The 25,276-nt window shown below is 40.1% G+C and overlaps 1 protein-coding gene across 6 annotated transcripts; it reads left to right on the top strand.

Moving 5' to 3' along the window:
• The first annotated feature begins 221 nt into the window (after positions 1–221).
• On the top strand, positions 222–23,444 carry LOC116457242 (zinc finger protein 682-like). 6 transcript variants are annotated; one of them, XM_032136258.2, is made up of 5 exons: positions 222–374; positions 9,057–9,121; positions 10,953–11,079; positions 11,612–11,707; positions 20,203–23,444. In XM_032136258.2, the coding sequence occupies exons 2-5, from the start codon at positions 9,107–9,109 to the stop codon at positions 21,237–21,239; spliced, it is 1,275 nt and encodes a 424-aa protein (XP_031992149.1). In that variant the 5' UTR covers positions 222–374; positions 9,057–9,106; the 3' UTR covers positions 21,240–23,444. The 6 variants fall into 6 exon arrangements, with proteins under 6 accessions (XP_031992149.1, XP_058286657.1, XP_031992148.1 ...); XM_058430674.1 differs by having other exon boundaries at positions 9,042–9,121; positions 10,970–11,079; XM_032136257.2 differs by having other exon boundaries at positions 9,042–9,121.
• The last annotated feature ends 1,832 nt before the right edge of the window (positions 23,445–25,276 follow it).

Raw genomic sequence — 25,276 nt, 5'->3', positions numbered from 1 at the left:
GCTGGGCCAGGCCCGCGCAAGCAGGAAGCCCTGCATGAAAAGGCTGCAGCCAAGAACCTGTCACTTTGTCGCCTTCAGCCCAGCGTCCGATCACATCCTCCGTCACTCAGGGACTGAGGGGGCGGGGCCTGGAGCCCTATCCAATCAGGGGCGCTGACGTAGGAACCGTCCAATCAGGCGCGCAGCCGGACAGAAGGGCGCGGCTTCCGGGATCTGGCGGGGCCTTCGTCTCTCCTGCCGGCCTCAGGTCTTCTGTGCTCGGCGTGCTCCGCTCGGGGAAGCGCAGGTGGCCGCCACAGCCTCTTGCCCTGTGACCTGCAGGTATCAGGAGATCCGTAGCTAAGAAGCCTGGACACCCGGGAAGCTGGGAAATGGTGAGTATGTGGGCGGGGCCCCGAGGTGGGCAGGGGGCTGATGGAAACGGGCTGGAACTGGCTGTGGCGGCCCCAGGCCTCCCCACAGCTCCCCCCGGAGTCTGCAGACCCGAGACCCCGCTGGAGCCGCCCGGCCCTCAGCTTCCCCTGGCCTCAGGATGTGGGCTGGGCCGCCAGCCTCACCCGGCGTCCGGTCCGCTTGTGTGCTCGACTTCCGCCCGGCCCGGCCCCTCGCTGGCAGCTGTGCGGTGGCGACGGCAGGGGCTTCGGGGAGAGCCCGGACCCAGGAGGAGCCACCGCGTGGGAGGAGCTGTGGGCTGTGGGGTCCCAGGCCCTCCTTTCTCCTGGTAAAAATGGAAAGGGAGTCAAGGTTTAAACGTTAAAGAGATTATTTGAGCAAAGAGCTGTTTATCAATGCAGAGCGCCCAGTCATGGTTTGTGGGTGCTTGGAGCAAAGGCTTTTGTAAGGGGCATGAGGAAGCGAACCAAATTCAGAACTTGGTTACAGTTACAGTTGTGGAGTCGCCTCATTTGGACTGTCCAGGTGGAAATTCCCTAGTTAGGTAATGAGAGGCTAATTGGAGGTTTGTGGTTGGTTCAGGCTGAATATCGTTTCCTCCTAAGGTAGTAATTTACAAGACAGGTATTTCAGTTAGATTTTTTTCCTTAGGAACCGATGGTACTGGTGCTACTTCAGTCTAATTGACTGCTAGTTAATTATTTTAAGCACTCCAGAGGGGGACTGGTTTTCCACTGCGTTTCCAAATGTGTAGCAAGCAGGGTCTCACATCCACCATCCTGTCCCCCCAGCCGATGTGTCCTTTATGGTACATTTCACACACAGTATTTTCATCATTTTTTCACAGAGCATTGGATGGCACTTTTTTTAGACATCTGTTTTCTGTTTGTAAACATTTTATGTGAGCAGAGAAGAATCACGTGACACACTGCTTTAAAAAAATCTTTGTGTCTCTTCTTTTATCTTCCCCAGGCACAGACACCTTATCGGAATGTCTTTGGTTTGAGGTTCTGCTTTGGAAATTTTACGAGGTCATGTGTCCTCAGCCACCGTCAGTCTTTTTCTGTGCCTGGGTTTCATAATTGTCTGGGGGTGACCCATCTCAAGGCATGTTTAGTGAACATTATTAGCACGTTGTTCCTTTCCTCCCAGAGGACAGCCTCAGTGATGGAGGTGGAGCCTCTTAAGGGAGCAGATGGATGCCCTGGGGCTGAGAGGAAGCTGGTTCTACCCTTCATTTACAAAGCTAACCCCTTAGGACATGAAGATTGTCTTCACCCATCTCCAGCTTCTGTTCCTTGGAGACACATTGCTGGTCAGCCAGTTGGACACTGATATTGAGAAGAAAAGACAAATGATTTCTGACATCTGGATTCTCTCAGACTTGTGAAGGGGAAAAAACTGTGCCAAAGGACAAGGAAAACCCACTGCAGTGAGGGGATGCAAGAATCTGCAAAGTCAAACCACTTGGGGCACACAGTGGGGCACAGTGTGGTGGCTCCTGGGCAAGGGGGGAAGGTGGTCAGTGAGCAGTTCAGTGAGCAGTATGGAAACAGGGGAATGTCCCAAGTGATAGGATGGCCTGACTTGGCACTTGAGTCAGATTTGTCTGTGTTCCAATCAGCATTGCCACTTCCTGGGTTTTACACCTTGAAAATTTTTTTTCACTTAATTCAACCTTAGTTTTTTATTAACTGTCAATTGCATTTTAACAGTAGAGTTTCAAAGGTAAGAAAATGTTTAAGAGGTGGATTTCAGAGAAGACATTACATATATAGTCAAATATTCACTTGTTAAAAATTCTGATTTACCTTTTTCTTCACTAGAGTGTAGTAAGTTTGTCAGGCCTGTTCTTTTTTAGGGGGTGATTTTAAACAGAATCCCAGGGCTTAGCTGTGGGAATGCTATGAGGGAAAGTAATAGGGAAAATCCTCTTCCAGTATGGCTATAGGAAATGAATACATTTCCACAAAAAAATGTAGTAGATTAATTGGTGAATTACGTTGATTCATCAAAATATTAGTTCCTCTTTTTTGCAGGGTGGAGGACTCGTGGAGTTGATATCTCTGTTATCTAGATGTCTGAGTTTAATACTGAATTTTAGAAGATGGGACTTGGCATCTCCTAGATATGTTCATATGTGTTTGTTTACTGAATGATTTGAATTATGGAAATAATGTGAGGAGTTTATTGTCTGAAACCGATAGAGAGTTTTGCTTTTTCTATTGAGGTATACAATGTAAGTGCCTTAGAATTTTATTCTCTTAAATAAACACTGTGTTTGAGTGATTTTGCTGGATTCTTCAAACACTGAGCATTTTCTCACCTACAACTAAGTGAATAACCCTGACTGAGAAATAGAAGTCGGAGCCCAGTGACTCTAAGCTAAGGCCAATCTTGAGCCTGCAAAACAAGGTCATTGAAGACCCGGTTAGTTCTTCCTGGGGAGCCTCCCCTGCAGGTGTCCCAGCCTGCACACCCCAGCATGAAAGGAGCACTTTATACTGAGAGGAGCTGTAGAGCCCTGGAGAGCTGGGATCCACAGGCAGATGCCGTTGGGGTCGGAATGGAAGGAGTCTGGAGGCTCTTTCTGAGGATGGAATTGTTATTGTTCTGCGGCTGTTTCTAGACTTTGTCAAATAAAACAAATTCACATTTAGGTAAGAAGTTACTTACTTCTGAAGGAGTATTACAGCAGAGGGAAAGCACCAACTATATCTTCCAGGATCTCAAAGGTTAGGCAGACAAGGGCTTTCTTCATTTGGAGGAACAAACCAGAGTAGAAAGGTGAGAGTGAGAGGACATGATGCAGGGTGGCAAATCAGATCCTAGATGAGAGAAAGTTTGACTCCCAAATCAGCCTGTTCTTAGGAGGAGCATAAATAGGAGTTGTATGTTAGCTCGAGCAGAGGGTGGTACAAATTCAGGGGCCTGGGAGAAGGAGAGAATCTTAAGCAGTTTGGTTAGTAAGTATTTTGTTCTAACAACTGAAGACAAAATTGTTCAGCTGACTGTTTATAGGGGGAAAAATGGGAATTTGAGAGTCTGTGCCTGGCTTTGCGATAGGTATAAGAAGGAGCTTCATCTAAGTTAGAGGGGTGTTGCTTTTTATTAAGCTGTTCTTGGAGAACACAGAGCTGAAGGATTTCATTAATCACAGCTAGTTACCCGCTCCATCTTCCCCCACCACTTTCCAGTGCCATATTCAGCTCTTCCATTGGACTGTTTCTGGGTTGTATCTTTTACAATAAACTGGTAAACATAGGTACAGTGCTTTGCTGAGTTCTGCGAATAGCTCTATCAAATTATTGAACTTGAGTGGGTGAGGGGAGTTTCTGATACATAGGCAGTAGCCCAGAAGTATTGCTGGGCCCCCGGGGACGTGTGACTGGCCCCTGCCATGGGGGCAGTGTTGTGGGACGGAGTCCTGAACCTGCGGGTCCTGTGTCAACTTTTTTTTGGGGTGGTGTCAGAACTGAGTTGTTGGACACCCTGTTGGTGTTGGAGAATTGGTTGGTGTTCAGCAAACTCCACACATTTGCTGTCAGAAAAAAAAGACATCACACCTGTAATCCCAGAACTTTGGGAAGCCAAGGCGGGCGGATCACGGGGTCAGGAGATTGAGACCATCCTGGCTAACACGGTGAAACCCGGTCTCTACTAAAAATACAAAAAATTAGCCGGGCGTGGTGGTGGGCGCGTGTAGTCCCAGTTACTTGGGAGGCTGAGGCAGGAGAATGGCGTGAACCTGGGAGGCAGAGCTTGCAGTGAGCCCAGATCACGCCACTGCACTCCAGCCTGGGCGACAGAGCAACACTCCGTCTCAAAAAAAAAAAAAAAAAAAAGACAAGACATCACAGCGGCCTGGGCTGGAGGCATCTTGGGGTGTCCCAGGATTGGGAGGCTCTGTTCTCCTGCACATTCTCCTGGGATTCCAGCTCTCCTCTCAGGATCAGACAGGACTGAGGACTTAGAAGCAAACAGGTCTGAGGACAGACCCCCTCTTTACTCTGCTGCCACTACATGATTTTCACCCACTTATAAACGTACCCACTAGGCACTGACGTGGCCATGTCCCTCCCAGAACAAGGCTTCACCCTCAGGAATCCCGTCACAGCACCTTTGCTTCTAGAGTTTCCCATGGAAAACCCACACAGGTGCCTGGAAGACTCCTGGCCTATCCCCACCCCCAGCAACCTGGTCCCTCCATGATATGACCATCGTCTCATCTGCCTGCACGGACACAGGAGTGAGCCGGAGTGTAGCCCCACTTGGGCCAGTGTCTGTAGGCACAAACCACTTCTTCACTAACCCTGCACTGAGTACTTAACATGGGTACTTGACAGCACTTTTCTGGTTTTTCTTTCCCACAAACCCTCTTTGATACGCATAGTTTGTCCCAGGCTACCCCTCAAGTGCCTGAATCCAGACCTACTGGAATTCAGATATCCATGAGTCCAAGACGATGGCCCTTGACTTGGCTGTGGAAGGTCATTGAAGGCCCGATTACTTCTTCCTGGGGAGCCTGGGCCGTGGCAAGTCGTGGAAAGCCCGGCTAGTTCTTCCGGGGGAGCACCCCTTGCAGGTGTCCGGACACCCCAAGCATGAAAGGAGCTCTTTATACTGAGAGCAGCTAGAAATAAGAGGCTTAATTCCCCCACCAGAAAATAGGAGAATAAGTTTTGCTCTTCTCCCCTTTTTTAAAGCTTTTAATTACTTTATTTTATTTTTTGAGACACGGTTTCACTCTTTTCACTCAGGCTGGAGTGCAGTGGCACATGCATAGCTTCCTGCAGCCTCCAACTCCTGGGCTCAATGATCCTCCTTCCTCAACAGCGAGAACTAAAGGGACACCACACCACATTGCAAATTTTATTTTTTATTTTGTGTAGAGGTGAGATCTCACTTACGTTGCCCTGGATGGTCTCGAACTCCTGGCTTCATGCTGTCCTCCTGCCTTGGCCTCCCAAGTGCTGGGATTACAGGCTTGAGCCGCTGTGCGTGGCCGACACAGACGTCTTAAAGCCCCAGTTTCAGAGTGGCACGCTTTGAGTTTTCCAAGTCCAGTGACCTGTTACAGTTGTGTGAGAAGCTCCTGGTATAAAAAGAGCCTGGTGGCCAAGGTGGGCGGGTCACCTGAGATCGGGAGTTCAAGACCAGCCTGACCAACATGGAGAAACCCCATCTCTATTAAAAATACAAAATTAGCCGGGGTGGTAGTGCATGCCTGTAATCCCAGCTACTCGGGAGGCTGAGGCAGGTGAATTGCTTGAACCCGGGAGGTGGAGGTTGTGGTGAGCCGAGATCGCGCCATTGCACTCCAGCCTGGGCAGCAGGAGTGAAACTCCATCTCAAAAAAAAAAAAAAAAAAAGCCTGGTGACAGAATCTGTAAATGTAAACAAGAATCTCAGCAGGGCGAGGTTAGGGCCACAAAATAGGCAGCGCCATGGTCACAGTCACACCCACCTGTAAAGTGTGATATGGAAGCACTGTTGTCCTTTCTCTTACTCAAGATTTAGCTAATTAGGGACAGGTGATATCTCCTCTGGATTAAGAATCTGCCACTCCACCATGGCATGTTTTGTTTCTTTTGTTTTGTTTTTGTTTTGTTTTGTTTTTTTTGTTTTGAGATGGAGTCTCACTCTGTCACCCAGGCTGGAGTGCAGTGGGGCGATCTCAGCTCATTGCAACCTCCGCCTCCTGAGTTAAAGCAATTCTCCTGCCTCAGCCTCCCGAGTAACTGGGATTACAGGTGCCTGCCACCACACCCGGCTAATTTTTTTGTATTTTAGTAGAGACAGGGTTTTACCATGTTGGCCGGGCTGGTCTCGAACTCCTGACCTCAGGTGACCTGCACGCCTCAGCCTCCCAAAGTGCTGGGGTTACAGGTGTGAGCCACCGCGCCGACCTGTTTTCTATTTTTGCCCCAAGAATCAGCTGGAATCTTTCTTGCCTAGATCACCATGGGGACATAAGCCCAGGGTCACTGAGGACCCTGTCGCAGGTACCTGGGAGTCTTTAAACATTAGTGCAGACTAAGGTCAGGCTGAGAAGAAGGTCTAAATCTGCTTCCAGTCTATGGCCGTACCGCTGCGAACATGCCCAGTCTCATCTCATCTTGGAAGCTAAGCAGGGTCAGGCCTGGGAATACTGGATGCTGTAGGCTTTTTTCCTGTTTTTTTTCCATTAAAAATAAACAAATAAAGCTGCTTCCATCTCAGAGGAAGAGAAATGAGTCATGCATGTTTCTTCTTTCCCCCTCACAAAAGGAATCTCTTTGATTGATATCCAGATGGGACTGGCTCCCGTTTCCTGGTATTGGGTAAAAAACAAGGAGGAGATCTCGAGACTCAAACCGATAAACCAGTTGCTTCCATTTCATATGGCCATTACAAAAACAGATGACGCAGTCTTGGGTCCTTACCAACCAGGAACTTTCAGTCTAGAGCCAGTGGATAAACGGTTGGTTTCAGCATCCTGTGGTCAGTACAAAGAAGGGAGGTATACAGGGGATTGTGGCTTCATTGGGGCCACTTCTCTTTTCTTGTTCTTTTGTGAGTTCTGGTGTTGCCACCTGAAGGGCTATTTATGGACAAAAGAGTTGTTATTATCTTTATTTCTATTGCATTTTCCTTGCCAAGAATAAATATTTAGTTTCTAATATATTTGTCCTAGAAAGCTCTAAGGGTGTTGGTTAAATTGCTCGTTACTGTATCTTATAAAATAGATGAGTAAGTGGCTAAAATTGGTTAAAATTACACAAACTCTGAGAGTCAGGTGTCTGTTGGGCAGGCTTAGGAAAAACAGAACTGATAGTGCCCAGAGGCATAAAGCTGAGAAGCTGAGGGTCGGCTTCTTGGCCCAGCTCTGCCAGATCAACCTGCTTCCCAGGCCTTAACCACCCTGAAATCTCCCTCACAGAATTGATTAGAGGACATCAGAGTTTTACGTGGTGGTTCCTGGGAATCCCTCCAGAGCAGGTGCTCCCAATTTTCCCAAATCCAAAAGCAGATAAATGAGAACAAAGAACTGTGTAATTGTGGACCTTTGTTTTTCACTGAAACCAGTGCTGCTAGAGACATCCCACCCAGCAACCTGTTGTTCATTCCTGCAGATCCAGTTGTCCTTCATTCCTGCAGATCCAGTAGTTCCTCCATGAGTTACAAGAAAGTAAACACAAACACGACAGCGAAAAATCCCTCAACTACATTTAACCCCTTCTTTCTTTATCTCTCCCATCTCTCTGTATTTAGCTTTTATTCTATGTATTTTCTTTCTAAAACTCAGTGATGGAGAAACAGAAAAAGAAAAGCTGGGCCCTTCATGTAAACCCTGGGGATTACGGACACTTAGTACCCACCTCCCGGAGTGTTAGAATTACCTCTCCTATTACTAGGTTTTCAGCACTGTCCTCTGTAACACACTTCTGAGCACACAGTATGTGTTCCGTAAACATTGCATTAATGCCCGTGTCCGTGTTGTTCCCCCAGTGCAGACTTATTCAGACATTGCTGCCTTCTCTAGACTTTAGTAAACTTTAAAGGCTCAGCCGAGAATGTCATTTTTCAGGATGGCGATTGGTGGTCTTCACTTGCAATCAAAAGCGTTTCTGGTTTTTGTTTGTTTGTTTGTTTTTGAGACCGAGCTCCCTCTTGTTGCCCAGGCTAGAGTGCAATGGTGCGATCTCAGCTCACTGCAACCTCTGCCTCCCAGGTTCAAGCGATTCTCCTGCCTCAGCCTTCCCCAGTAGCTGGAATTACAGGCATGCGCCACCATGCCCAGCTAATTTTCTGTTTTTAGTAGAGATGGGGTTTCTCCATGTTGGTCAGGCTGGTCTTGAACTGCCGACCTCAGGTGATCCGCCCGCCTCGGCCTCCCAAAGTGCTGGGATTACAGGCTTAAGCCACTGCGCCCGGCCGAAGCATTTCTGTTGTGATACCGGTATTGGGTACAAGGGACTCTGTGCTGCATTTGCCTTCTCTAGCTGAGTGCTGCTGCTAAGGAGTCCAGGGGGGACAGCATCAGAAGACTTGTTATAGAAGCCAATTTGCAGACCCCTTTCACACCTGCGGAAACACATTACTTACAATGGGGCCTGGAATAACCAAATTAGAATACCAAATTATTTATATGTACACTGAAGCCGGAGAGACAGTACTCAGCTATGTGGTTCTCAGCCCAGGCTTCCAATTAGAATCAAATAGCCAGTTTGGAGAACTACCATCACACGTGCCCTCTCCAAAGGTCCTGTCTGTGGTCTGGATGGAAGCATAATTGTTGTTTTAAGTAAGTGCCCCCAACGATTCTAAGGTGAGGCAGAGTCAAGCTTGAGGGCTCCCAGATACAGTCACGAGACTTGGGTTCCAAAAGGAGGTCAGCGGGCCTGCTCTTAGATTTGATAGGGGTAGGTCACCAAGGTCCACACTTCCTTTGCTGTACCAGAAATTGCTGGAGTTCATGGCAGGGGAGATCACCTGAAGGCAGGAAATTTTTGGTCTTTATGTGGTAGCTCATTTTTCCTCACTCCTGTGACAAAGAATAGGGGAGTATTCCCTTTTCTGCACTTCAGGGCCTTCTGCCTGTAGGTGTGCTGGTTGCAGGTGAGAGGGTTGTGCTGACACCTTTAAAGACATATTCTCAAATGCAGGTGTGATTTGTCCAGATAATCTCACCTGAGAAGGAATCCCAGCGAAGAAGGAAGAAGAGGAAGCAATGGCTGGTTCTCAGGTGAATGTGTCTGGGTTCAGGGGATGTGTCCTCTTTTCTTCTGGGATGTTATGTGTTTAGAACTTGCAAACCTTTATTTCTGTACTTCTGATGTACCTGCCTAATGTCTTTCTTTCCAACTACTTTCCCCCACCCCCTTTTTCTTATGATTGATAAGGAGCTCTGTAAAATCCTTCCTCCTGTATACCAGAACCTTCTCTCCATTCTCTCCTTCCATGCTTCTTATATGTCATGACCGAATCTTACCATTAATGTATGATGGGCAGTATTGAAATGTTCTGTGACATATCAACATGGGAAAGTGTGGATCCCCAGGATTACCCCTGGGGATGGGGCTGGGTCTTGGGGTGTCAGTGAAGAAGGGGACCACGTACTGTTTAGATTTCATCCACATGCTCCATCATCTCTATGCAGAACAGAATTAAGAAAAGAGACATTTAAAGAGGATGGCATTCATTAACTGGAATAACTTAAAGTTCTGAAAAGAGAATAGTTAGAGGACACTTGCTGTCTAGGATGCTAAAGAAATACTATTGAAATACCCTATTACAGATTAAAGAACCAGGGAAACAGCTATAGCTTGAACTTTTCATGAAACTGATGTTTCTGGCCAGGCACTGTGGCTCACACCTGTAATCCCAGCACTTTGGGAGGCCGAGGCAGGTGGATCACTTGAGGTCAGGAGTTCAAGACCAGCCTGGCTAACATGGTGAAACCCCATCTCTACTAAAAATACAAAAATTAACTGGGCGTGGTGGTGCACACCTGTAATCCCAGCTATTTGGGAGGCTGAGGTGGGAGAATCACTGGAACCTGGGAAGCAGAGGTTGCAGTGAGCCGAGATTGTGCCATTGCACTCCAGCCTGAGCGACAGAGCAAGACTGTCTCAAAACAACAACAACAACAAAAAACAGATGTTTCTACATGATTAGATTCAGATTGTAATTTTCTATTTTTGTGGCCAATAATATCAGAGCAGTGATACTGTGTCCTTGATGTCGTGTGATCCTTGTATGTGATCCTTGATGTCATTTTATCCTTGACATCCGTGATGTCCATTTATCCTATTATAGTTGATCTTAATTTTATTTACTTGGTTAAGGTGCTCTCTGCCAGATTTCTGCACTATAGAGGTATTTTTTTCATTATTATTTAGTACCTTGGGGAGATTTACTGACTGATACATATAAGCCATCACATTAATTAGGAAGCTCTTCTTTCTTTTTAGATTCTCCCTGCTTATAGCTTGCTTTGGAAAATGAAGGCTCTCATGTTTGTTTATTGGTTAGATAAACTGAAATAAATGCAGGCTCTGCCACTTCCTGCATGTTTGAAAAAATATTTTCCTTAGCCCAGACACAGTGGCATCACTGTATAGCTCACTTGGAAATTCAGAAACGCAGGCTTCACCCTAGGTCTTCTGAATCAGAGCCTGCATTTTAAGAAGATCTCTAGTTTATTATGTACGCATTGAAATTTGAGGGGTACCTTCTGATGAATCATGACTTCTACATATGAGAAATATTTACAGCTTATCCTGTGTGATGTAAATAGAGCAGGAAAAAATGTACATGCCTGTGTTGATGCCTTAATTTTATACTGTATTATTCATAAGAGTAGAATATCTACACTGGTTATGTGGAGCTTATGCCATCCTCTTTCTTCAGAATTAGAGAATACGTTAGAGAATATTTCTGTGTTTACAATTATTTCATCATTTCAGTCTCTTCTGTAAGTAAGAACCAGTTCTCTCTGTCTCTCTTTGTGCCTGGAATCAAATTAAGAACTCTGCCCATGGCCACTTGATAAGTATGTGTTTTTTCTTTGCCAGGGACTGTTGATATTCAGGGATGTGGCCATAGAATTCTCTCCGGAGGAGTGGAGCTATCTGGACCCTGCTCAGCAGAATCTGTATAGGGACGTGATGTTAGAAAACTACAGAAACCTGGTCTCCCTGGGTGAGGATCGCTTCAATGCATAATTTCTATTTTACACTAAGGATTTTATTTCCTTCATTGTAGAATATTTTGGGGAATTTCTGCTTTGCATGAGTAAGTTTCAGATTTCTGCTTTCAAGGAAAACTTGGGGATTTGTTGGTGTAGAAAAAAAAACCTTGAAGGTATTTTATCTTGACATTAACCTTCCTTTCTTGAGGTGATGTGCATACTGAGATTAGTGGTGGTAATTCCTGAAATTTAGTGGCATAAAATAGTGTTGCCCACAGCCTGAAAAATCCACTTACCACCACTGATTCTTGATTCAGTAGTATTAGGTAGTGAAGCTAGGGACTCACAAATTTAAAATACTTTCCAGATATTCTAAAGGTTCTGTCAGGAAACAGTATTTTTGGATTAATTTTCTAGAATCTTCTATTTCCTTATTTCTCTACTGAGCACAGTACTAAGTTGGTAATTAGAGAATCCAAGCAAGAGTCATGCTACTTCTTAAAAAATAAAACAGGTCCTTTTTTGAATTTTTTTTAAAAATAGGTATTGCTGTCTCTAAGCCAGACCTGATCACCTGTCTAGAGCAAAGGAATGAGCCCTGGAATGTGAAGAAACATGAGACAGTAGCCAGACACCCAGGTAGGTAGGAGTAGATGAAGTGGATGATGACAGATGAGAGGTTCAGAGATCAAGGCGGAAGCCAGACCTTAAAATGTGGTTTGGGAAGCTCTGCTCCAGTGGAAATGGTTTCTGAGAAGCCTGAGTTTCTTTCCCTTGCTGTCACATAGGAACACCTTCTGTCCCATGCTCTGAAATTCTTTTAGGGCTCTACTTTCCCTTCAGTGATCTTTCTTCAAGATGACAGTGAGAGCCAAAGTCTTCTTCATAGCTTGGAACAGACCGTATGATCTGATTGTTCCTCCATTGCTTTCGGGACGCAGGAATATCTGTGTTATTTTTGAGAAACTGTTAAACTATTTTTTAAGTTCCCTTTTTGCATCATGTCTAAGGTGTGTGAGACTAGTGGGATTTGGCTCAGAATCCCAGCAACACCAGAACAGATGTCACATGTTTTCTGCTTTGTGATTTCCCATTCTGTAGAGGTTTTAAATGTCATTCTATAGAAATTTATTCTCAGTAATTTTATAAGAACACTAGACATCTCCCTAAATGTAAGAAACTGTTATTTTTTATTAAACATTTATTGTTTTAGTATAAACTGAGATTGGTAATTTAAACTCTGCCCAAAATTCTCAACTGTAGTGTAGTTTAGTGTATCTATTCGCTTCTGTATTAGTTGATTTTCACACTGCTAACAAAGACATACCTGAGACTGGGAAGGAAAAGAGGTTTAACTGGACTTACTATTTCCACATGGCTGGGGAGGCCTCAGAATCATGGCAGGAGGCTAAATACATGGCAGCAGCAAGAGAAAATGAGGAAGAGCAAAAGCAGAAACCCCTGAGAAAGCCATCAGATCCCGTGAGACTTATTTACTATCATGAGAATAGCACGGGAAAGACCGGCCCCTGTGATTCAATTACCTCCCCTGGGTCCCTCCCACAGCATGTGGGAATTCTGGGAGATACAATTTAAGTTGAGATTTGGTGGGGGCACAGCCAAACCATATCAGCTTCCTAGATTTCTTAAATATGCTATGTATTTGGGTAGCTTAGAGCAGTGTGCTAAGCATATATTTAACTTGCACTTGCTTCCTTAGTTTACAATAACTGTAATTTTATCATTTTGTTTGGTATGACTGGAGCTGTTTTATTCATATATATGTTATTGTGTATACATTTGTGTATATATGTACATGTGTGTAACGTGGATTTTTTCACAAATAAAAATTGTGTACGTATTGTGTACAATGTGATGATCTGATACAACTATCTTAGCAAATTTTAAGCATACAGAATGCTATTGTGAACTACAGTCATAATGCTATACACTAGATCCCCAAAACGTATTTATCTTATAATGGAAAGTCGTACTCTTTGAACAACAGCTCCCAATTTTCCCTGCCTCCAGCCTCTGGCAATCATCTTTGTACTCTCTGCTTCTATGAGTTCAGCCCTTTTTGATTCCCCTTATAAGAGAGATTATGCAGTATTTTTCTTTCTGTGCCTGGCTTATTTCACTTAGCATAATTTCCTCCATGTTCATCCATGTTGTTGAAATGTTTTATCATTTTTAATGGCTGAATAGTATTCTAGAGTGTGTGTGTGTACTTTTTTTTTAGTGTCTGCAAACATTTAGGTTGTTTTCATATCTTGGCAATTGTGAAAAAATGCTGCAATGAACACGAGCGTACAGTTTTTTTTCTTTTGAGATAATTATTTTATTTCCTTTGGTTATTTACACAGAAGTGGGATTGATGAATTATATGGTAATTTTACTTTTTCATTTTTTAATTGAAAACCTCCATACTGGTTTTGCTACTGGCTCTTATCAATTTACAACACAGCAACAATGTATGGAATTTATTTTTCTTCACACCTTTGTCAATACTTGTATTGGCTTATTTCAGTTAACATAATATTCTCAAACTTTATCCTTATCATACAATGTAACAATATCTTCTTTAAGGCCGATAATATCAATTTTATGTATATGCCACATTATCTCTTTTGTAGATTTTTTATTTGTATGAATTTAGGGTATAAATTAATTTTAAGTAGAGAGATTATGCAGTAGTGAACTCAGGGCTTTTGTCCATCCCTTGAGTAATACACATCTCTCTTCTTTTTGAGATTTGCCATCCAAACAGGTGTGAGGTGATGTCTCATCGTGGTTTCGAGTTGCAGTTGTTTGATGACGGGTGATGTTGAGCACCTTTAAGGATACATTTTTAGTAACGTTACACGTATTCACAGTGTTATGCAAAAGACATTAGTGAAACGTTACACGTATTCACAGTGTTATGCAAAAGACGTTAGTGAAACGTTACACGTATTCACGTTGTTATGCAAAAAACATTAGTGAAACATTACACGTATTCACAGTGTTATGCAAAAGACGTTAGTGAAACGTTACACGTATTCACAGTGTTATGCAAAAGACCGCTAGAAATTTTACAACTTGCAAAACCAAAACTCAGTACTCCTTAAGTAAGAACTGCCCATGTTATTCTCTCTCCAGCCCTTGACAAACACCTTCAACTTTCTATATGATCTTGGCTACTTAAGATATTATAGAAGTAGAATCATACACTGTCATTGAGTATGTCATACGTATGTACATTGAAGCCGGAGAGACACACACTGTCACTGGTACTGGCTTATTTCGGTTAACATAATATTCTCAAGCTTTATCCTTATCATACAATGTAACAATATTTCCTTCTTTAAGGCTAAATAATATCAATTTTATGCATATGCCACATTTATTTTTATCTGTTGATCAGTTGGGACATCAGGGTTGATTCTGCATTTTGGCTTTTGTGAATAATGCTGCAATACATCTTCTAGGTTCTGAGTTTGAATATATACTCAGAAATGGGATTGCTGGATTATATGATAATTCCATTTTTAGTTTTTTGAGGAATCTCTATACTGTTTTTTAATAGTGGCTGTGTCATATTTTTTCATCAGTAGTGCACATAGGTTTCCATTTCGCCACATCCTTCACAGATTAGTTTCTGTTGATCTTTTTTTTTTGTTGTTCAGACAGGTTCTTGCTCTGTCACCCATGTAGGAATGCAGTGGTGCAATCTTGGCTCACTGCAACCTCCGCTTCCTGGGTTCAAGTGATTCTTGTGCCACAGCCTCCCAAGTAGCTGGGATTACAGGCATGCACCACCATGCCCAGTTAATTTTTGTATTTTTGGCAGAGATGGGGTTTCACCATGTTGGCCAGACTAGTGTCGAACTCCTGGCCTCATGTGATTCACCCGCCTCAGCCTCCCAAAGTGCTGGGATTACAGGCACGAGCCACTGTGCCCAGCCTCTGTTCATTTTTAATCGTGGCCATTTTGATGGATGTGAGGTGATAGCTCATTGTGATTTTGCTTTGCAGTTCTCTACAAATTAGTAATTTTCAGCTTGCTTTCAAGTGCCTGTTGGCCATTTGAGCATTATCTTTTAAAGAAAAGTCAGTTCAATCCTTTGTCTGTTTTTAAATCAAATTATTATTTTTGGGGGGCTGAGTTTTAGGAGAGATACATTCTCTATATTAACTCCTATCAAATATCTAATAGGTAAATATTTTCACCCATTTCTAAGGTGACATTTTCATTCCACTAATTGGTTCCTTTAATGTTCAGAAATTCTGAAGTTTGATGTAGTTCGGTTTTTTTGTTCTTTGTTGCTTATGCATTTGACACCATATCCAAGAAAACAGTGCAAATACCAATGTCATGATCTTCTCTGTATTTTCTCCTGAGAGTTTTGTTACGTTTTTATGTTTAAGCATTGAATCCTTTTAAAATATTGTTTGCATATAATGCAAAGGAAGGGTCCAACTTAATTATTTTCATGTAGATACTCCGTTTTCAACATGATTTGTTGAAGAGACTCTCCCTATTGTGTGGTCATAGCAACCTTGTGGAAGATCATTTGATTGTATACAAAAGGGTTCATATCTAGGTTCTCTCTTCTGTTTCATTATCTATTAATATTTGTCTTTTTATAGCTTTGTGTAATATGTTTGTAACCAGGAAGTGTAAAGCCTCTTCTTATTCTTTTTATTTTATAGTTTTTGTTGTTGTTGTTGTTTTGTTTGTTTTAATAATAGAGGCAGGGTCCAATCTGGCTTCAGACTCCTGGCCTCAAGTGATCCTCTCATGTTTACCTCCCAAAGTGCTAGAATTACAAACATAAGCCACCACACCCATCCTTTTCTTTTGAAATGGTATTTGGCTAGTCATAGTTTCTAAACAAATTTTAGGATTTGGAAAATATTTCTGCAAAAAAAGTACCATTGGGATTTAGATAGAGATTACGTTGAATTTTTGTACATCACTGTTGGTACTGATATCTTTTTTTTTTTTTTTGAGACGGAGTCTCGCTCTGTCACCCAGGCTAGAGTGCAGTGGTGCGATCTCGGCTCACTGCAGGCTCTGCCTCCCGGGTTCACGCCATTCTCCTGCCTCAGCCTCCCGAGTAGCTGGGACTACAGGCGCCCGCCTCCGCGCCCAGCTAATTTTTTGTATTTTTAGTAAAAATGGGGTTTCACCGTGTTAGCCAGGATGGTCTCGATCTGCTGACCTCGTGATCCACCCACCTCGGCCTCCCAAAGTGCTGGGATTACAGGCGTGAGCCATCGCACCCGGCCGGTACTGATATCTTAACAAAATCATCTGACCCTTGATCAAGAATGTGTTCAACAGTGTGTTTAATTTCTAAATATTTTGGGTTTGGTTAGAAAAAAATACATTGTTTGCTTTCAGTCTTCTTAAATTTGGTCAGTTGTTATGTGTCCTAACAGAATGAATATGCAATTGAGAATATTGTGTATTCTGCTGTTTTTCCTGGAGAATTCTGTACATGTCTGTTAGGTCTAATTAGTCTATAATCCTTAAATTTTCTGTTTTCTTACTGATTTTCTATGTGATTTTTGTATTCATTATTGAAAGTGGAATCTTGACGTTTACAATTGTGTTGCTGTGTATTGCTTAGCTCATTTCTGTCCATATTCGCTTCACATACGTGGCAGCAAATATTGCTTCATATGTATATACACACACACACACACACACACACACATACTATATATACATACATATGTATGTTTGTGTGTGGAGTGTGTGTATATAAAACTGTTAAAGATTTTTGGTAAATAGGCCTATTTTACCATTATATCAATCTTTGTCTTGTGTGACAGTTTTTAATTTAAAATGTATCTTGTGTAATATAATTGTGGCCACACCACCCAATTGTGGTTACTATTTTCATGGAACATATTTTTTTCATTCTTTACTTTCAGCCTATTAGACTCCTTTAGAGCTACAGTTGAGTCTGTTGTATACAGCATATTTTAGAATCTTGTTTGTTCTTAATCTATTCAGCCATTTTCTTTTCATTAAGGAATGTAGTCCATTTATATTTAAAATAATTCCTAAAGGAAATGGCAGTACTATTACCGTCTTGTTTGTAATTGTTTTCCATTCCTTGTAGATATGTTGTCCCTCATTTCCTTTCTCACCTCTCTCACTGCCTTCCTTTTTGTTTTGTTGACTGTGCAGTGACATGCTCTGATTCTTTTCTCATGTTCTTTTGCATTATTTCTATAAGTACTTTCTTTGTGATCACCTTGAGAAATGGACAGTTCATAAAACTTCTTAAAGTTCTAATAATCTATCTCATAACTTCCCTACAATTGAGTATAAGAACTATTTATCTTTATATCCCCCAATTTGATATTAATGTCAAAATTTATATCATTTTATATTGTGCAATTATTAATAGATTTACAGAGATTTATGTTGTTTTTCACATTCTGCAGAGTTTTTGGTTTTATGTAACATTAGACAAGTCTATATCTGTGTATATATTTACCTTTAACAGCTTTATATTTTCATATGAATTTATGATGTTGTCCAGCATCATTTTATTGTTCAACATAATGGACTGCTTTTATCATTTCTTGTAGGACTGTACTAGTAGCAGCAAACATTCTCAGCTTTTGTTTATCTTGGAAGTCTATTTTTCGCTTATTTTTGAAAGTAAATTTTTTTTAGATCAAGTATCCTTAGCAATATTTTGGTTTTATCTCATTGAAAGTTTAGAAGTTCTGAGCCCCCTCCCCTTTTTCTTTAAATAACTTGCCACTTTTCACCTATATCTTCTAAGTCTCTTTTTATGAATATATTGGTCTACTGAATGGTTTCCATTAAGTCCAATATTCCATCTTCATTTTTTTCCATTTTTAAAATTTTGCTTCCACAACTCAATATTTATAAATGATATGTCTTCGGTTTGCTGATGTTTTTTCTGCCTCATTAAGTCTGCTGTTTTGGCTCTTTAGTTAATTTTTCAACACAGTGTATTTTCCAGCTCAACAATTTTAGTTGGGTTTTTGTCTTTTTGTGTGTGGTGGGGGGCAGAGTCTTGCTCTGTTGCCCAGGCTGGAGTGCAGTGGAGTGATCTCGGCTCACTGCAACCTCTGCATCCCAGGTTCAAGCAATTCTCCTGCCTCAGCCTCCCAAGTAGCTGAGATTACAGACACCCACCATTACGCCCGGCTAACTTTTTGTGTTTGTAGTAGAGACAGGGTTTCACCATGTTGGTCTGGCTGGTCTCAACCTCCTAACCTTGTGATTCGCCTGCCTCAGCCCCCAAAGTGCTGGGATTACAGGCATGAGCCACCACACCAAGCTTAGTTGGGTTCTTTTTTATAGGTTTTTTTTTTAATCTCTTTATTGATGTATTATTTTCCTCATGCACGGTTTTCTGTTTTTTTGGTTTTTTTTTTATAAACAGGGTTTCACTCTGTCATCCAGGCTGGTGGTGTATAGCAGTATGATCATAGCTCACTGTAGCTTCAAACTCCTGAGCTCAAGTGATCCTTTTAGGCATATACCACCATGCCTGGCTAATTAAAAAAAAAAATTGTAGAGACAGTCTCACCCTGTTACTCAAGCTGGTCTTGAACTCGGTCTCAAGCAGTTCTCCCACCTCAGCCTTCCAAAGTGCTGGAATTCCAGGTGTGAGCCTCTGTACATAGCCAGGATTTATTTTTAAATGAACAATAATGAGAATATTTTACTTTATGTAAACCATATTGCTCTTGTCACCATGCCCAACCTGATTTTGTATAGTTATCTATCTGTGTTCTACTTTTGGTCATTGAACATGTTTAAGATGATTAAATTCTTTGTCAAAAAAATGCAAAAATCTCCTTTTTTTAAGGGTCAGTTTCTAGAGATTTGTTTCTTCAAGTAGGGCAGGTTTCCTATTTTCTCTGTGTGCCCTGTGATCACATACACAAAAATAAAATTCTGTAGTGCTAGAATGATGGTGTATGAAACAGCTATGCTCTGGTAATCTCATAGAAGCATGTTGATAGATAACACATTGCTTTTCCCTTTCTGTTTTTGAGATTCTCTTCTCATCTGTAATTTTTTGAAACTGCTTATAATGTATCTTGTTATGGGTCTGTTTGTGTTTATCCTATTTGAAATGTGTTGAGCTTCTTAATTTTTTTTTTACATTTGAGAATTTGTCAGGGTTTTTTTTTTTATCCTTCAGCCCAACAATTTCCATTTCTTTTTATACTTTTCTCATTTTCTTAATTTCATGTCTGTTTTCCTGTTTTACTCAGTGGGCATTATTCAAATGGTTATCTCACATTTTTCAGGTAACTGATACATCTCCATTTCTTTAGGGTTGATTTCTGGATATTTATTTATTTATTTATTTATTTTTGATTGAGCCATGTTACCCTAATGTATATGTTGCAATCTTTGGTTGAGATTTGGGCACTAAAAGCCACCTGTCAAAATCTTTATAAAATGTCCTTGTCCTGGGTAGTCTGACACCAAGTGACTCGGGCTAGGGTTTCCATGAGCCTTTCAAACCTATTCTCAGGGTGTATGTTCTCTGGAATTTTGTGTTTAATTTCCAGTTAAAGAGGTTTTACCCTTGTTTCTTCTTTCTTTCTTCTCTAATCAATTATTTGCTAAATCTGTTGTCTGTCTGTGGTACTGCAGCCGCTCTGTTGCTATAACAATTATTTACCTTTGGTCTCAGCAGAACCAACCTTTGAATTAAAGGTTCTACCACTATTCCTTTCAGCACTTTGTGTCATGGGAGACAGAAAATAGTCTTTGGAAATTCCATCAAAAGTATGGGCATATGTGCCACTACTGTCTCTATTGAAGGAGAAGTTAGGAGTCGGGAGTCTATTCCTGAAGTCATTATGCCGTATTGAGGAGAAGAAAGAGTTGTGGTGGGTAAATGTAACAAGCTTTCCTTCCCCTTGTCTATGGCTTTTAATATGGTTTCTAGAGTTCTCACAAATGCATTTTGTTCAGTATATTTTTGTTATATTATGTTCATCAAAAAATCAGGGCCTGTAGTATTTTATTATGCTATCTCGCTAATGTGTTTGGTATAATTTCATATATTAGCTTTTTAAATTATATTCACCTAAGTCCAGTAAGTTGGATAATACGTTATTTTAATTTCTTTCAGCTGTTTCTTCTCATTTCACCCAAGACCTCTTGCCAGAGCATGGTATAAAAGATTCATTTCAAAAAGTGATACTGAGAAGTTATGGAAGCTGTGGCATTGAGAATTTACACTTAAAGAAAGATTGGGAAAGTGTGGGTGAATCTAAGGTGCAGAAAGAATGTTATAATGGACTTAACCAATCTTTATCAACTACCCATACCAAAATCTTTCAATTTAATAAATGTGTGAAAGTCTTTAGTAAATCATCAAATCTAAATAGACATAAGACAAGACATACTGGAGAGATATCTTCCAACTGTAAAGAATGTGACAATTCCTTTTACATATCCTCAATTCTAACTCCACTTCAGAGAATCCACACTGCAGAGAAATCCTACAAGTGTAAACAATGCGGGAAAGCCTTTAAGCACTGCTCATGCTTTCTTGAACATAAGACAATTCATAATGAAGAGAAACATTACAAATGTAAAGAATGTGGAAAAGTCCTTAAATCCTTCACAGGCCTTTCTAATCACATTATAATTCATACTGGAGAGAAACTCTATAAATGTGAAGAATGTGGCAAAGCTTTTAACCACAGTTCAAACCATGCCAAACATAAGAAAATTCACACTGGACAGAAACCCCATAAATGTGAAGAATGTGGCAAAGCCTTTAACTGGTTCTCATACCTAACTCTACATAAAAGAATTCATACTGGAGAGAAACCCTACAAATGTGATGAATGTGGCAAAGCCTTTAACCAGTGTTCAAACCTCACTAAACATAAGAGAATTCATACTGGAGAGAAACCCTACAAATGTGAAGAATGTGGCAAAGCTTTTAACCGGTGCTCACACCTTACTGAACATAGAAGAATTCATACTGGAGAGAAGCCCTATAAATGTGAAGAATGTGGTAAAGTCTTTATATCTTGTTCAAGCCTTTCAAACCATAAGAGAATTCATACAAGAGAAAAATGCTACAAATCTGAAGAATGTGGCAAAACCTTTAACCACTGCTCAGACTTTCTTGTACCTGAGAAAATTCATACCTGAGAAAAATCCTACAAATGTAAAAAATGTGGCAAAGCCTTTAATACCTGCTCATGTCTCACTCAGGACCAGAGTTCATATTGAACTAAAGAATTATAAATATAATGACTGTCAAAACACCTTTCACAGAAAAAAAATAATTTTACCACAGATTAATTTGTTCATTAATGGAACTTTAATTCTGTGGTTTTTTTTTTTTTTTTTTTTTTGGTCTACATAAATCTGTCCTTATGCCAGTACTATATTGTTTAATTACTGTAACATTGTAGTAAGAATTTATATCAGGAGTATAAGTTAGTGAATTTTGTTATTATTTTTCAGAATTCTTGTGTGTTTGATTTTCTTTACATGTTTATATAGATTTTAGGAAGAGCTTTTCAATTTATATTAAAGAAAAGCTACATTGGAATTTGCATTGAATCTGTAGATAAATTTGTTGGGTATTTTGATCTTCATATTCAGTATTGTTATATTTGAATATTGAGTATATCTCAGTTTATTCAGCTCTTTCATTCAGCATTTTAAATAATTTTCAGTGTATAGTATGTGCAGTTATTTTGTTAAGTTCATTTCTAATTTTTTTTTCTAGGATACTATTAATGAAATTTTAATTTAATTCTTATTTTGTTTATTCCTATAATATAAAAGTACTATCTAACCTTGTATGTTGATCTTGTGGCATTGATGAACTTCTTTATTAGCTCAAGTAGGTGTTTATTTATTATTTTATTTTATTTTATTTTTTATTTTTTTCTGAGACAGAGTCTCACTCTGTCACCTAGGCTGGAGTGCAGTGGCCGGATCTTGGCTCACTGCAAGCTCTGCCTCCTGGTTTCACGCCATTCTCCTGCCTCAGCCTCCCGAGTAGCTGGGACTACAGGTGCCTGCCACCACACCCAGCTAATTTTTTGTATTTTTAGTAGAGACAGCGTTTCACCATATTAGCCAGGATGGTCTCGATCTCCTAACTTTATGATCCGCCCACCTCGGCCTCCCGAAGTGCTGGGATTACAGGCATGAGTCACCGTGCCCAGCCTCAAGTACGTTTTTAATGAATTTCTTATACTTTAAAAATACAACATTATGGCAATAAAAGACTATTCCACTTCTTTTCTAATCTGGAGAATTGTATTGATTTTTCTAGTATAATTTTCTGGCTCATACCACCAGTACAATGGTGAATAGTGGTAAAAGTAGAAATTCTTCTCCTGTTTTCAAACTTGCAGATAAAGCCCCTAGTCATTCACCATTAAGTATATTAGCTTTTGGTGTGGAGTTTTTCATCTTGGCTCACTGCAGCCTCAACCTCTTAAGCTCAAGTGATCCTCCCACCTTAACTGCCTGAGTAGTTGGGACAATAGGCATGCACTACCATGCCCAGATAATTTTTTTTTTTAATATTTTGTAAAGATGGGGTCTCCCTATATTGTCCAAAATCGTCTTGAACTCCTGGCTTGATGCAGTCTTTCCACCTCAGCCTCCCAAAGTTCTGGGTTACAGATGTGAGCCACTGCCCCTGGCCAATTTTGGCTTTTCATAGAGGCCTTTTAGCAGGTCTCAAAAGTTTTCTTCTAATAGTTTTCTTGGTGTTCTATCATTCATAGGTGTTGAATTTATCAAACTTTTTCTATTTAAATTATTACATTTTTACTTTGTTCAAGTAATATTGTATCATATTAAACCAACATTGCATTGTGAAAATACCCTGCTTAGTCATGGTATGTAATCATTCTTATACCTTTTTGTATTCATTGTTTTAATATTTCTGAGAATTTCTGTGTCTAAATTTAAATAGGATGTTATTTCGTAGTCATCTTGTGATTCTTTTGTCTCATTTGGGTATTATGGTATTACTGGCTAATAGATGAATTAAGAAATGTTACCTCTTCTACTGCTTGAAGTTTTTGTGAGAAATTGATGTTTTTCATTAAGTGTTGATGAAATGTACAACTTAAGCAGTTTATAACAGCTATTCTATCTAAAAAGATTTAATTTTTTATATGGATGTAAGTATATTCTATGCTATATATATAATGAAACAATTCATAGGATGTTTTTTCAGTTTACTTTTGTAATCCATCTCTGTCAGTATTTTTTATTTCATAGTATCTCATGAACAGTTATTCTAGGCACTTGACATGGAATAATTTGAAAAAATAGAGAATGAGTCCTGTACTACAATCAATAAATAACTCAAAATTTTCTCCATTTTTAGGATGAAGAATATGAATATAGTTCTGTTACATAATATTTGTGTTTACTGTGTGAGAGAAATGTGTTACTGAATGTAAAAATAATTAGCAAAACTGCTCTTTGATTTTGGAATGTATGAAGCAGGCAAATGCCCTACCTTCTATTTTTATCAATATTTAGATAAGACAGGAAAATAAATTTTAACAAGATACAGAATAATCTTGTATTTGAAGAATGCTATGAGAAAAGATAGTTTGGAGGAGTAGTTAGTATTTGGCTCATATAATGTGTTAGGTACTATTCTAAGCCATTAAACATTTGTATGCTTAATACCTAAGAGTTTAAAGTGAAGAAATCAAAGATTCATTGAAAAAGAAAAATTAAATTTTAAAAAAATTGTATTTTTAATTGAAAAATAATAGTTATATCTGTCTACAGTGTAATATTTTGATATATGTTTATGTTGTAAAATGATTAAATCACGTTAATGTTTATAACCTCATATAATTTTTGTGGTGAAAACATTGAAAATAGTCTTTATAGCAGTGTTGAAATACACATTATTTATTATAGTCACCGTTCTGTGCAATCGATCACTAAATCTTATTTCTCCTAATTGAAACTTGGTACACTTTGAAGAACATTTCTCCTCTTTTTATTCACCCCATCTCTTAGCTTCTGTCACATTTTCATTCATATTAGGTAACATTAAGGTCATTATGGAAATTAACTTTTTGGTGTCCCACAACTAAATGAACATAAATAATGTTAACTTTGTTAGGAAGTTATAGTAATTAGGCATAGGAATAAATGGCAGCTATTTTTGCCAGTAAAGAAAGGATGCCCATATTTTCAAATATTAGATATAAGTATTTTAGGTGGTAAAGTTTTAGGCCTAAAATATGTCATTGAATTTATTGCCCCAGAAACCCAGCAGGTCATATTTTCTGAACATTGTAAATAACAATAGAAATTACTGACTAAAATATTACCAGCAAGTACTATCTCACCACATGAAAATTGCATGGAAATTTTTAAATTTATGGTTCAAATGGAAGACTCAGATTCTTTTCATGGGTTCAGGGAAGTGCTAATGAGGAAGCATGGTGATTGAAGCCACAAATCTGAATTCAGGTAAATAATTCTGCCAATATTTTCTTGTGTTTTTTTGTTGTTTTTTTTTTTTTTTTTTGAGACGGAGTCTCGCTCTGACGCCCAGGCTGGAGTGCAGTGGCGCGATCTTGGCTCACTGCAAGCTCCTCCTCCCGGGTTCACGCCATTCTCCTGCCTCAGCCTCTCCGAGTAGCTGGACTACAGGCGCCCGCCACTGCGCCCGGCTAATTTTTTGTATTTTTAGTAGTAACGGGGTTTCACTGTACTAGCCAGGATGGTCTCGATCTCCTGACCTCGTGATTCACCCACCTCGGCCTCCCAAAGTGCTGGGATTACAGGCGTGAGCCACCGCGCCCGGCCAATTCTGCCAATATTTTCTCAGTGGTGTAGAATATCAGTAGTTTTGGCCATATATAGGTACTGTTCTCTGAAGTAGAGTACATTTATTTCAGAAATTTGTGCAAAATGTAAAATCAGTTCCCCAGTATTAAAGTTAAACTCTACAAATTATTATTACTTTACAGTATGTTGAGGAAAGGATATGTTCTAAATAAAGTAACTTGAGATTTCTTGTCTGTTACAAAAAAATGGTGTAAAATGTATTTCATGTGTACACTGTTGACATTTGTGCTTTTTGGAAAACTATAGATTCTACACATTTTAAATGTAGAAAGCTAAAATTCTCAGAAAGTTACAAGAATCTTTAAACGACTGTATAGTGTTGAAAGTGAAAG

The sequence above is a fragment of the Hylobates moloch genome, unplaced genomic scaffold, assembly GCF_009828535.3.
Source record: "Hylobates moloch isolate HMO894 unplaced genomic scaffold, HMol_V3 SCAFFOLD_18, whole genome shotgun sequence".
Classification (NCBI taxonomy): domain Eukaryota; kingdom Metazoa; phylum Chordata; class Mammalia; order Primates; family Hylobatidae; genus Hylobates; species Hylobates moloch.
Note: the sequence above shows the minus strand (reverse complement) of the source record. Positions and strands in the feature narration are given on the sequence as shown.